General features: G+C 47.1%; 1 protein-coding gene across 2 annotated transcripts in view; it reads left to right on the plus strand.

Moving 5' to 3' along the window:
- Positions 1 to 12,763, plus strand: part of si:ch211-254p10.2 (solute carrier family 40 member 1) — a 63,091-nt gene that overhangs the window by 19,099 nt on the left and 31,229 nt on the right. For both annotated transcript variants that reach the window (XR_005460686.1, XM_038797426.1), the window contains exon 5: positions 3,067 to 3,193. Coding sequence is in view for 1 of the 2 variants with exons in the window: in XM_038797426.1 (XP_038653354.1) it covers positions 3,067 to 3,193 (127 nt within the window). In the remaining variant the exon portion in view is untranslated. The remainder of the gene's footprint in view (positions 1 to 3,066; positions 3,194 to 12,763) is intronic.

Below are 12,763 nucleotides of genomic sequence, written 5' to 3' on the forward strand. Positions count from 1 at the left end.
GTTAACACTGTTGCCCACAGCGCCAGGGATCCGGGTCCAAACCTACCTCGGGTAACTGTATGGAGTTTGCACATTCTTCCCATGTCTGTATGGATTTCCTGCCATAGTCCAAAGCTGTGTAGGTTAGGTGGATTTGCCATCCTAAATTGCCCCCAAGTGTCCAAAGGTTAGATCGGTTTATGGGGATAGGGTGGTGGATTGGGCCTAGTTAGTGTGCTCTTTTGGAGGGTCGATGCAGATTCAATGGACCAAATGAAACTGTAGGGTTTCTATGATAGGTTGTAAATGGAATTTACCAATGCAAGCTCAACATTTTGTCTGTTGACGCAAGAGAAAGTTATCAAACTTGCAACAACATTTGCTATGTACCGTCCAAATGCCTGTGAGACATGCAACTATCTACTCCAGACATTCAGCAGTTGGACAGGTTTCACATGAGATGAATTCAGGAATATTGTGGGCATTAGACGGGAGGACAAAGTGCCCAACGTTCAAAGAGTGGACATGTCTGGAATTGAAGCACATCAGACTCCAGTTCACTAGAGTAGATATATAGTATATATGACTGATGATAAAATCCCTAAGCCAGTCGTGTGTTCATTACTTAAACTTGAACACCACCTGTGAGTTAGGCCAAGACTACGGTTCAAAGGCTTCTTGAAGGTGAACCTCAGAAAATGTGACATATCCACCAGAGACTGGGGGAAACGTGCATAAAAAAGAGCTAACTGAGAACAATATTGAGTAGTTTCCTTTGAACAGCACAAAATGGAGGCAGCTAATGACAAAAAACAAGCTAGAAAGACAGGGCAGTCTCAAAAAAGGTCAGAAAATTCATCTTTGTCTGCATTGTGGAACGTCAAGCAGGTCCACGATCAGGCTCCGCAGCCAGGTAAGAATGTACGAAAGGTGATTCCAAACAGACAAGAAGCATCATCTTCAATAATGAAGGGAAAATGACGACAACTGCCATTTGCCTGAAGGCTGCTGTCCAGGGTGAATGGGGAATACAATAAAATAGAGTCAAGGAGAATGGGCACTTTGCTCCATTTCAGTGACGTGCTGAATGACCAAGGCAAGGTCTTTCTTCTTCCTGTTTAAACAGGCAGACTGAGTGAGCAGGCCATTGGTCAGGGTCAGCATGCACTTGGTTGCCTTTGTCTGATCCTGCATGCAGGTGGCCACTCTTTCCATGGATGCGGAGATGACTGAGACATCATGGCACTAATGCCAGAGGCAAACTGCTCCAACCTCTTCAAGAATCTGCACCATCTCTTGAAATGAGGACAGAACCTCACACCTTTCTGGTTTCTGCACCACAAGTTCCCTTTCTGTAGATGTCTCTCGGGTTGTGGCACCTACATCCAACTTAGCAGACCTCAGAGTGTCCTGTACCCTCTGATGGGGGACTTTCCACTTCTGTACCTGCCTCCTGAATCTACTCATGCTCATGTGATGGGCCATGTGACAATCGAGCTATCATTACTCCAATACCTACAGAGTTGGTGGAGGTATTGCAAGAGTCATGCGATGGTGCCCCCTCTAGAGTGCTTGGCCTTCTCCCACAACAAATCCTCCGTCATCCTTGGAGGTCCTTTTGGGAGATGAAAGACGTGAGCTAGTGCTGACATTGAGAAATGGTACAAACCCAACATAGTGCAGTACATGGCATTTCAGTTAGCGATGGCATCAATTCAACATGAGTGAGTGTTAAGTGCCAATTGGCAGTGCATGCTATAATGCTGTTACCAGGTTTGTCTGACACCCTGATCTCTCCATCACTGACACTTAGGGCGCGATTCTCCGCTCCCACGCCGGGTGGGAGAATCGCGGAAGGGCTACTCTGGCACCCCCCGCGATTCTCCCACCCCCCCCCCCCCCAAAATGGCGTGTCGTGTCTTGCGACACGCCGCTCGGAGAATCGCGGGCCGCCGTTTTTCATGGCGACCCACGATTCTCCGACCCGGATGGGCCGAGCGGCCTGCCGTTCCCGACCGGTTCACGCCGGCGGCAACCACACCTGATTGCTGCCAGTGTGAACGTGGCGCCGACAGCTGGTTTGTGGCTTGTGGGGGGCGGAGAGGGGAGTGAGCACCACGACCGTGCTCGGGAGGGGACTGGCCCGCGATCGGGGGCCACCGATCGGCAGGCCATCGCTATCCAGGAGTGACCTATCTTCCTCCGCGCAGGCCCTCTGTGTGGCTCCGCCATGTTGGCGGCACCCGCGCTGAGGTGGGCTGCTGCGTGCTTGCCAGCAGCCAGCCCTGTTGGGAGCACGCCGGAGGCCTCCTAGCCCCCTGGAGAGCAGGGAATCATCCCGGACTTTCAAGGAAAAAGTGGCCGTGGCCACGGTGGTCACGGTGGCCGTGGGGACTTAGTCCCCAAAGGGAGAATCCCACCCCAGGTTTCCTGCAGCCATTCTGACCCCTACTGGAGTCCCTTTAGAGAGGCTTCATAAAAGTGGAGATCATCATCATACCCACCCTCTCTGATTAGCTGGGAATCCTGGAACTGCGATGCTAATGTTGTGACTGAGTTAAAGAGCCCCGGGAAGCCCCCTGGCAGAACAAACAGACTCTCGACCGGTTGCGTGTGGGTCTGTTATGATAACATTCCGCCCATAATCTTTAAACAAACCATAGAAGTGTGTAAATTGGCAGACCAGCTGAAGCATATTTATATTAATTCATAGGCAGCTAACTGCAGTAATATTTTGGAACACATCCTTTTAACGAGAAGGACTTTTCATTCGTTGAGCAGATGATTGAAAATACATGTTGTTGTCAAAATTCACTACTGGTATTTGCAACTGAACACCAATTATAGTCGAACACATTTGTTTGATGTTGATAGAGAAGTTCAGTTTGGATGTTCAGCTGTCCATTTTAAATAGGTATATGTGCTTATTATGAAGAACTCAAAAGATTAGAAAAGTTACAGTTTTTTAAGGTACGGATTAAATCTCAGAATTAAAACCTGTAAAGATGTGTTAATTATTGCATGTGTAAATAGATGAGTAGCTTTTCTGTTATCTATTGTCCATTTGTTTAATGTAACTCACACAAGGTGGTCTGTTACATGGTGGTCATCGGTCTAGCAGATGCAGCTAACCTTGCAAGCACAGCTTTGACAATTGCCATTCAGAGGGACTGGATTCTTGTCATCACTGGATGCAACAGGAGTGGACTTGCAGGTAAGAAAACTACAAAGAACCATGTGTATAAATCTTGATTGCATATTGGAACTCATCCTGGAGTGATTGCACATCACTCTTCATATGACCCTTTAAATCATTTGTATTGACAAAATGATAAACATAACTTGAGAGCGGATTTTGTTCTTCAGACAAAGGTGGCAGCAAATGGTGAAAACCAAGAGCAAGTAACTAACTTGGGGGTAATATCGTAACATAGTGCTTCCATTTACAACCTTAAGGAGTTGGAAGGGCGTAGGATGGTATAGGTCATCCAGAGAGTGGAAGTGGCTGAAGGTACAGCTTCCAATGATGGTATGAAAGGGGTTGGGGGGAGGGGGGGCGGGGTGTTGTTGGTGGAGGTGCACATGATGGAATACTTGAGGTGTGAAAGTTTATAGGTTTGGAGGGTCAAGGTCATAGAGGAATTTAAAGACAAGGATAGAAAATGTATTTCTGAGACATTGGATCAGGTAAAATCACTATGAGAGTGAAGAGAGAACACATGACAATGGGGGTCTTCTCCGGGAGCTCCACTTCTCATCTCTTGCCAACCTTCCCCCATATCCTCAGACATTGCCCCAGATGCTGAAATCTATAAACATTTTATTGAGGAATTTATGGTTTTATAACAGTAACAGAAGAAACAGTGTACATACAATTATAAACATAGTGTAAAAGCCGTCTTCCTCTCTCACAGGTCCCACCTTTTCTAACCCCCTACTCTATACTAAACTAACCCCACAACCCACCTCCCCTTCTGCTAACGGTTAATTTTCCCTGAAGAAGTCGATGAACAGCTGCCATCTCCGGGCGAACCCTAACATTGACCCTCTCAAGGCGAACTTGATTTTCTCCAGACAGAGAACGCTAGCCATGTCCGATAGCCAGGTCTCCGACTTTGGGGGCTTTGAGTCCCTCCAAGCTAATAACATCCGTCTCCGGGCTACCAGAGAGAAAAAGGCCAGAACGTTTGCCTCTTTCTCCTCCTGGAATCCTGGATCTTCCGACACCCCGAAAATTGCCACCTCTGGACTCGGCGCCACCCTTATTTTTAACACTTTGGACAGGGTTAGGTACGTTTGGGCGCGGCCGTTTTGGCGCCGGCCGTTTTGGCGCCGGCTGTTTTGGCGCCGGCTGTTTTGGCGCCGGACGTTTTGGCCATAATAACATTTCTTTATTTGTAAATTAGCCTCAGTTGAGTTGGCTGCTGGTGCGGGTCCGCTGTCACAAGTGTTTCGTTCTATCACCATCTTTTTATATATTTTTTAACTAAACCAATTCACATACCCATATGATGGCTGAGGAAGTATCAACGAAACGTGGTAAAGAAAAATTTGTTCATAACGGATTCCTTTACGTCTTTGACAAAACAAGCAAAGGTGACAGCGAAGTGAAATTTTGGCGTTGTGAGCAAAAAAACCGGTGCAAAGCACGGCTCCATACTAAAGCTGCAAACGTGGTGAGGCAGCTGAACAGCCATTCGCATGATGCTTCTGCTGCACAAGTAGAGGTTGCACTCGTGAAAACTAAAATAAAAAAGAGAGCACAGGAAACCCTTGAGGCACCGACTGTAGTTGTTAATGAATGTTTGACAGACATATCCCAAGCTAGTCTACCAGCCATCCCTAATATATTTGCTTTGAGGAGAATGATAAGCAGAAAGCGTAATTATGTATTGAACGCCCCCACCAATCCAAGTGATTTACAACAATTGATTGTGCCAGAATGCTACAGGATATATGTCCCTCAACCAGGAGTGGAAGAAAATGTTTTAGTTTGTGATAGCGGACCAGGTCACGACCGGATATTAATCTTCGGAAGACAGAGCTGGCTACAGCACTTATTAACATCTGATATGTGGTTTGCAGATGGCACATTCAGTATTGCTCCCAGCCTCTTTTCTCAGATTTATGTAATTATGGTAAAAAAACACGGAGGAGTTACTCCTACGGTTTATTCTCTTTTGCCCAACAAGCAACGCACCACATATGCGAGAATGTTCGCATTATTGAAAGAAATCGAACCCAACTTGAAACCCAGTTCAATCGTCTGTGATTATGAACAAGCTGCGCACAGTGCTATGAAAGACATATTCCCTGATGTTCAAATAAAAGGATGTTTTTTTCATTTAGCTCAAAATATGCAAAAACATCTAGCTAGTATGGGGTTCCGTAGTTTGTGTAACACTGATCCAGATTTCGCGTTAAAAGCTAAAATGATTATTGCCATTGCCTTTGTACCTTTGAACAAAATCGATGAATATCTGGATGCTTTAGCGACCCAACTGCCGCAAGAACTTCAAGATTTACTCAACTGGTTTGAAGATACATATGTTGGTCGTCTGAACAGACGAGGAAATGGTAGACGAACACCTTTATTTCGCCCTGAGATTTGGAACCTTTATCAGAAAACATTAAACGGGGAAGACCGCACAAACAATAATGCGGAGGCAGCCCACCGTCGATTGAAATATGAACTTGGCATGCATCATCCCACCATATGGAAACTAATTGATGGCCTGCGTAAAGTACAGAAAGGTAGAGATGCATATTATGAAAGGTTACTAGCCGGCCATGAACCGCCACAAAAACTAAAAAAGTATAGAGATGCAGATAAAAGAATACATGAAACTGTTCTTAAATTTGAAAACATGGATGCTATCGAGTACTTGAGGAGCCTTGCTCATAATTACCAAATGAACTAAACTAAATGAACTAATTTAAGGTTTTTAACTAAATGAACTAATTTAAGGTTTTTAATTTACAATAAAGTTAGTTTAAAAACTTTTTAAAGCTCATCTTTTAATTTACAGTTTTAAGCTTGCTTTTAAGTCCTTCCTTCGAATGATACTGAATCTTGCAACAATTTACTAGCCACAAAAACTAAAAAAATTTCTGTCGTCTGCGCCCAAACGGCCGCGCCAAATTGGCTGCGCCCAATTGTCCCATACCGTTTGGACATGACGTCTGCAAACCCCTACCAGAATCCCCTAAGCTTTGGGCATGTCCAGAACAGGTGAACATGGTTCGCTGACCCTCCCGCACACCTTGCGCACCTGTCTCCCCAAAGAATTTGCTCATCCAGGCCACTGTCATGTGAGCCCGGTGCACAACCTTAAATTGTATCAGGCTGAGCCTGTCACATGTTGTGGACGCGTTGACTCTGCTCTACGCATCCGCCCAGAGACCATTCTCTAACTCTCCTCCTAACTCCTCTTCCCATTTGTGTTTCAGCTCCTCAGTCTGTGTCTCCTCTGACCCCATAAGCTCCTTCTAAATGTCCGAAACCCTCCCTTCTCCCACCCACACTCTGGAAACTACCCTATCCTGTATCCCCCTTGGTGGTAGGAGCAGAAAAGTTGAGACCTGCCTACGTAGGAAGTCCCATGACTGCAGGTACCTAAAGTCATTCCCTCCCTTCAGTTCAAACTTTACCTCCAGTTCCCTCAAGCTGGACAAGCTCCCTTCTATAAACATATTGTCCAGCCTCTCGATCCCTGCTCTCTGCCACCTCCGGAACCCTCCATCTAACCTCCCCTGGACAAAATGATGATTATTGCAAATTGGACACCAGACCGATGCTCCCTCTGCTCCCATATATCTCCCATTGCCCCCAGACTCTCAGGGCTGCACTACCACAGGGCTGGCGGAGTACCATGCCAGCGGGAACGGCAGAGGCGCCGTTACCAACGCCCCAAACTAGTGCCCTTGCATGATGTCGCCTCCACTCGCTCCCACACCGACCCTTCCCCCCCACCACCCACTTCCTAATCATGGCTATATTCGCTGCCCAGTAATAATTACTAAAGTTCGGGAGTGCAAGCCCGCCCTTCCCCCAGCTGCACTCCAACATCCTCTTTTTAACTCGCGGGGTCTTACCAGCCCATACAAAGCCCGAGATCACCCTGTTAACCCGTTTAAAAAAGGACTGAGGTGTAATGATGGGGAGGCATTGAAACACAAACAGGAATCTTGGGAGAACCGTCACTTTCACTGTCTGTACCCTCCCAGCCAGTGACAGTGGCAGCACATTGCACCTCCAAAAATACTCCATCATTTGGTCTACCAGTCGGGCCAGATTAAGCTTGTGCAGCCGTTCCCATTCCCGCGCCACCTGGATGCCTCGGTACCGAAAGCTTCCCCCTACCACTCTAAATGGTAGCTCCCCCAATCGCCTCTCCTGTCGTCTTGCGAGGATCGCAAACATCTCACTTTTCCCCATGTTCAATTTGTAGCCCGAAAACCGGCCAGAATCCCCCAGAATCCCCATAATTTCTTACATCCCTTCCAATGGGTCCGACACATATAAGAGTAGATTGTCCGTGTATAGTGAGACTCTGTATTCCACCCCCCTTCAGACCAGTCCCTTCCAGCCCTTTGAAACTCTCAACGCAATTGCCAGCGGTTCTATGGCCAGCGGGAACAACAGTGGGGAAAGGGGGCATCCCTGACTTGTCCCCCGGTGCAGCCTAAAATAGCCCGATGTCAGCCTGTTCCCCCGAACACTTGCCACAGGTGCCTGATACAGCAGCCTGACCTGGTTAATGAAGCCCCGCCCAAATCCAAACTGCCCCAGTACCTACCACAGATAATCCCATTCCACCCGGTCAAATGCCTTCTCTGCTTCCATTACGATCACTACCTCTACGTTCCTACCCTCTGGAGGCATCATGATAACATTCAATAGCCTTCTTATGTTGGCCGCCAACTGCCTCCCGTTAATAAATCCCGTCTGGTCCTCCCCAATCACGTCCGGAATGCAGTCTTCAATCCTTGAGAACAAGATCTTAGCCAACAATTTGGCGTCTACATTTAGTAGGGAGCCCGGTCTTTTGGACCCACATAACTCCGGGTCCTTATCCCGCTTCAGGATCAATGAGATAGTGGCCTGTGACATCATCAGGGGAAGCCCCCCCCTCTCTCCCTTGCCTCATTAAATGTCCTCACCAGCAGTCATCCCAGAGAACTTTTTGTAAAACTCCACTGGGTACCCATCCGGTCCCGAGGCTTTACCCGACTGCATGGCCTTCAGCCCATCTGCTATCTCTTCCAACCCGATTGGGGCCCCCAGCCCTTCTACCAAGTCTTCATCAATCTTCGGGAACATCAGCCCCCCTCAGAATTGCCTCATCCCCTCCGGCCCAGCTGGGGGTTCCGACTCATACAACCTGCTGTAGAATTGCTTGAACGCCTTATTGACCCCAACTGAATCTCCGATTAGGTTCCCATCCCTGTCTCTTACTTTTCCAATCTCCCTGGCTGTCTCCCAGTTTCTAAGATGCTGTGCAAGCATTCTACCGGCCTTCTCCTCATATTCATAGATCAACCCCCCTCGCCTTCCTCAGCTGCTCCACCATCTTCCCTGTAGTTAATAAGCCAAACTCCACCTTTAGCATTCGTCGTTCCATTGGAAGCCCTGCCTCTGGGGTCTTCGCATACCTCCTGTGGTACTTCATTCATCATTCGGTTCGTCTCTGCTCTGTCTGCCTTCTCTCAGTGGGCCCATATCGAGATCAGCTCCTCTCTAACCACCACCTTCAACGCCTCCCAGACCACCGCAGCCGAAACCTCCCCTGTGTCGTTGACTTCCAGATAGTTCTGGATACATTTCGTCAGCCGCCCACACACCACCTCATCAGCTAAAAGTCCCACATCCAGCCTCCAGTGCGGGCGCTGGCTACTCTCCTTGCTCATCTGTAGGTCAACCCATTGTGGAGCATAATCCGAGACCGTGATCGCTGAGTACTCAGTGTCCACGACCCCCGTCAGTAAAGCCCTGTTCAGGATAAAAAAAGTCAATCTGGGAGTACACTTTATGCACGTGCAAGTAGAAGGAAAACTCCTTCACTCGTGGCCGCCCAAATCTCCATGGGTCCACCCCCAGCTGCTCCATAAACCCCTTTAGCTCCTTTGCCATTGCCAGCATCCTGCCTATCCTTGAGCTAGATTGGTCTAGTCCTGGGCTAATAACTGTGTTGAAGTCCCATACCATCACCAGCTTATGCGAATCCAGGTCTGGGATCTTCCCCAACATCCTCCTTATGAACTCCACATCATCCCAATTCGGTGCGTGCACATTCACAAGTACCACCGGCAGCCCCTCCAGCTTTCCACTGACCATAATGTACCGACCCCCCATGTCTGCAACTATTCATCCCCCTTCGAATGACACTCGTTTATTATTCAGGATCGTGACCCCTCTAGTCTTAGAGTCCAGCCTCGAGTGGAAAACCTGTCCGAGCCGTCCCTTCCTTAGTCTGACCTGATCAGTTACTCTAAGGTGCGTCTCCTGTAAAATTGCCACGTCCGCCTTCAGTCCCCTTAAATGCGCAAACACGCATGCCCTCTTAACCGGCCCATTTAACCCTCTTACGTTCCATGTGATGAGCCTGGTTGGGGAGGATTCTTGCCCCCCCAGTCCATCGATCAGCCATTACCTTTCTTGGGCCAGTCTCCAGCACGCGCTCCACACATCCGCAGGCCCACTCCCAGGCAGCCCCCATCCCCGACCTCCCTATTGTCCCACAGCAAAAGTCCCTCCCCCAGCAGCAGAACATTTCCCCCCCTTCTCCCCCCACTCCCCAGTAACAGCACTATACACACAGCTCCCTCCAAACAGCAAACCATCTGCTCACCCCCCACTGCGCTTCTGTGAGCTAGCCCACCCAGCTAGCTTGGTGGCCCCGTCCATAACGCCAGACATTTTCCCAACTATTGTGTCGTCCCCCCCCCCCCCCGTCCCCCCGGCTCGAACACACATGCAAACGTAAACAATCCCAACCCAATTGCCCCCAAAAAAACACAAAAAAATCAAAAAGAAGATCCAACATCTAACATTCACACCTTCATCCCCCATCAGTGCAAATGCAAATTTTAACTCGAGCAGCTCGTCTAGAGACCCCAAATCAGTACAAAAGGCATTACAAGTAACATCCAAAGACAAAAACATTTCTTTTTCTTTACAAAATAACAAAAAAAGAAGGAAAAAAAACATGAGCACTGCAGCAAAGTGCAAACACCTCAGTCCGCCACCAGCCCCTTCCTTCTAGTGAAGTCCATTGCTTCCTCGGGCGACTCGAAGTAGAAATGTTGCTTTTCATGCGTAACCCAAAGACGGGCTGGATACAGTAGTCCAAACTTTACCTTCTTCTTAAAAAGGGTCGATTTTATCTGGTTAAACCCTGCTCTTCTCCTGGCCATGTTCTCGGTCAGATTCTGACATATACGCAGGACACTGTTCTCCCACTTGCAGCTCCGCGTCTGCCTGGCCCATCGTAGAATGCATTCTTTGTCCAGGTACCTGTGGAATCTCACCACCATTGCTTTCGGGGAGGTGTCACCCACATGCGGCTTCCTCGCAAGCCCTCTGTGCGCCCTGTCCACCTCCAAGGGTTGGGTGAATTCCCCTTCCCCAATAGCTTCTCTAACATAGCCACTATGTATGCCCCTGTGTCTGTTCCTTCAGATCCCTCCGGGAGACCCACGATTCTCAGTTTCTGCCGGCGGGACCTATTCTCTAGATCCTCCACCTTCTCCAGGAGCCTTTTTTGTTGGTCTCTCAACATTCCCGCCTCCAACTCCACCGCTGTTTGTTGTTCCTCCTGCTCGGTCAGTGCCTTCTCCACTTTCTGGATCATCTGATCTTGAGCATCCAGTCTGAGTTCCAGTCGTGCAATCAACTACAAAATCAGGTCCAAGCATTCCTGTTTCTGCTTGGCGAAGCCCTCCTGTAAGAACTGCTCCGTCGACCGCTGGGTCATCGAGCCAGAACTCTGTCGTCCCCCATGCTTTCTCCCACTGCAGCTTCAGCCCAAGTCTTCTCCGTTTGCCTATTTTTTCCTTTGCGAGCACTCCTGGTCCGCTTCTCCATGCACTGATGTAGGATTCCTCATCACAGTTGCATCCAACATCAATTTTGCACTTCAGATCCGCCAAACAATCGGGGGAAAAGGTCCAAAGTTCCAACCCGAGCGGGAGCCACCAAATATGTGACCTACTCCTTCATAGCCGCCATTGAAAGTCCCCCACATGCTGAAATATATAAGCAGCTCTTCAACCAGAGAGTGATATAAATCTGGAATTATCTCTGTAAAAGGCTGTGGCTGCTAGATCAACTGCAGCTTTCATGACTGAAACAATCGATTTTGTTAGACGTGGATCAAAAGTGATTAAATTGGGGTTTCGCCAGAGGTTAACCACGATTTAATTGAATGAAGAAGCCAATTCAAGGGGCTGACCAGTCTATTCCAGCAGCCTATGGTAGGAGTGGAAATGGTGTGGAAGTTTAAGACTATTTGAAAACTTGCCCATTAAGCTGCCAGGAATAGTCTGGAGCAACATACACAATGAGGCTTCTCCCTTTCTATATTAAATTGTCCTCAGTTAATTTTATTCTAAATTTAAAGGGTATGCTCCTGTGGCTTGGGTTTCGGTAGTACTAATGAAAAAATGTAGCTTTGTTCCATCCAGTTTTGTTGGTAGATGCATGGAAGCGACAGTGTTTTTTGCATGGGATATTGAAATGACATTTCCTCTGCAGGATGAGCCCTTTGTCTGATGAGTCACAAATTTGAATACTTGCAAGTTATTCTGAAGAGATACGATTTGGTCCACTTTTGGTCCATACTTCAAATTCACTGCTTATGTCTATACATTTACATCATGCTCACCTAACTAGATTTTAGTCTGTAGTTTACAGAACACAAATATCTTGGTTTTATGCAACGTTGTGCATTCACTGTGCTTTGGGAATACATACACATTAATGGTAAAATCCATCATGTTCTACCTTTACGTTTTGATTGTGATGAGAGCTTCCTTTAAAATCTCTAAAGAGAAAAAATGTGTAGCATCCATTTATCTAATTGTAGTTGATACTATTGTGAGTTGATAATTGTAGTTTATCGCTTGAGATGAATCCTAACAGCCTTACATTTCCTTCATTTGAAACTTGGTTATGCAAAATACATAGCTAGTAATAATTATGACCCTTTCCCACATTTGTAGCAGGTAATTGGTCTGACTGACTAATTATGTTGATGTTATGTACATAATGATCATTTGTGATGAAGGCATTACTATTAATGAATTCATATTTGACAATGTAGTTGTTCTTGAAACAGGCTATGTGTGTTTTTATGCAAAGTGTCTGTGTTTTATAAAATTGATGGGAAATAAATAGCATTTTGTTGCAAATTAATCTTCACTAAACTTTTAACATTGACATAATGCCTCTGGATTTTGTTCAGGGAAAACCAGGTAGCCATGATCACACAATCTTTGTGTGAATGGATGACATTATATACTTCCGCTTAATTTTAATGGGTTGCAGCCCCTTGAATGAGCTGACAGACTTATAATCAGTAAAGGAATCTAGGGTTACGGGGATAAGGCAGAAAAGTAGAGTTGAGGATTATATCAGATCAGCCATGGCCTTGTTGAATGGCGGAGCAAACTCGATGGGCTGAGTGGCCTACTACTGCTCCTATGTCTTATGTTCTTATCTGGTTTCTGCAGATCCTCCACAGGTTGCACTTTTGCAGTTCTCACCAATTGACTCTGCATTGAA

Source organism: Scyliorhinus canicula, chromosome 5 (assembly GCF_902713615.1).
Source record: "Scyliorhinus canicula chromosome 5, sScyCan1.1, whole genome shotgun sequence".
Classification (NCBI taxonomy): Eukaryota; Metazoa; Chordata; class Chondrichthyes; order Carcharhiniformes; family Scyliorhinidae; genus Scyliorhinus; species Scyliorhinus canicula.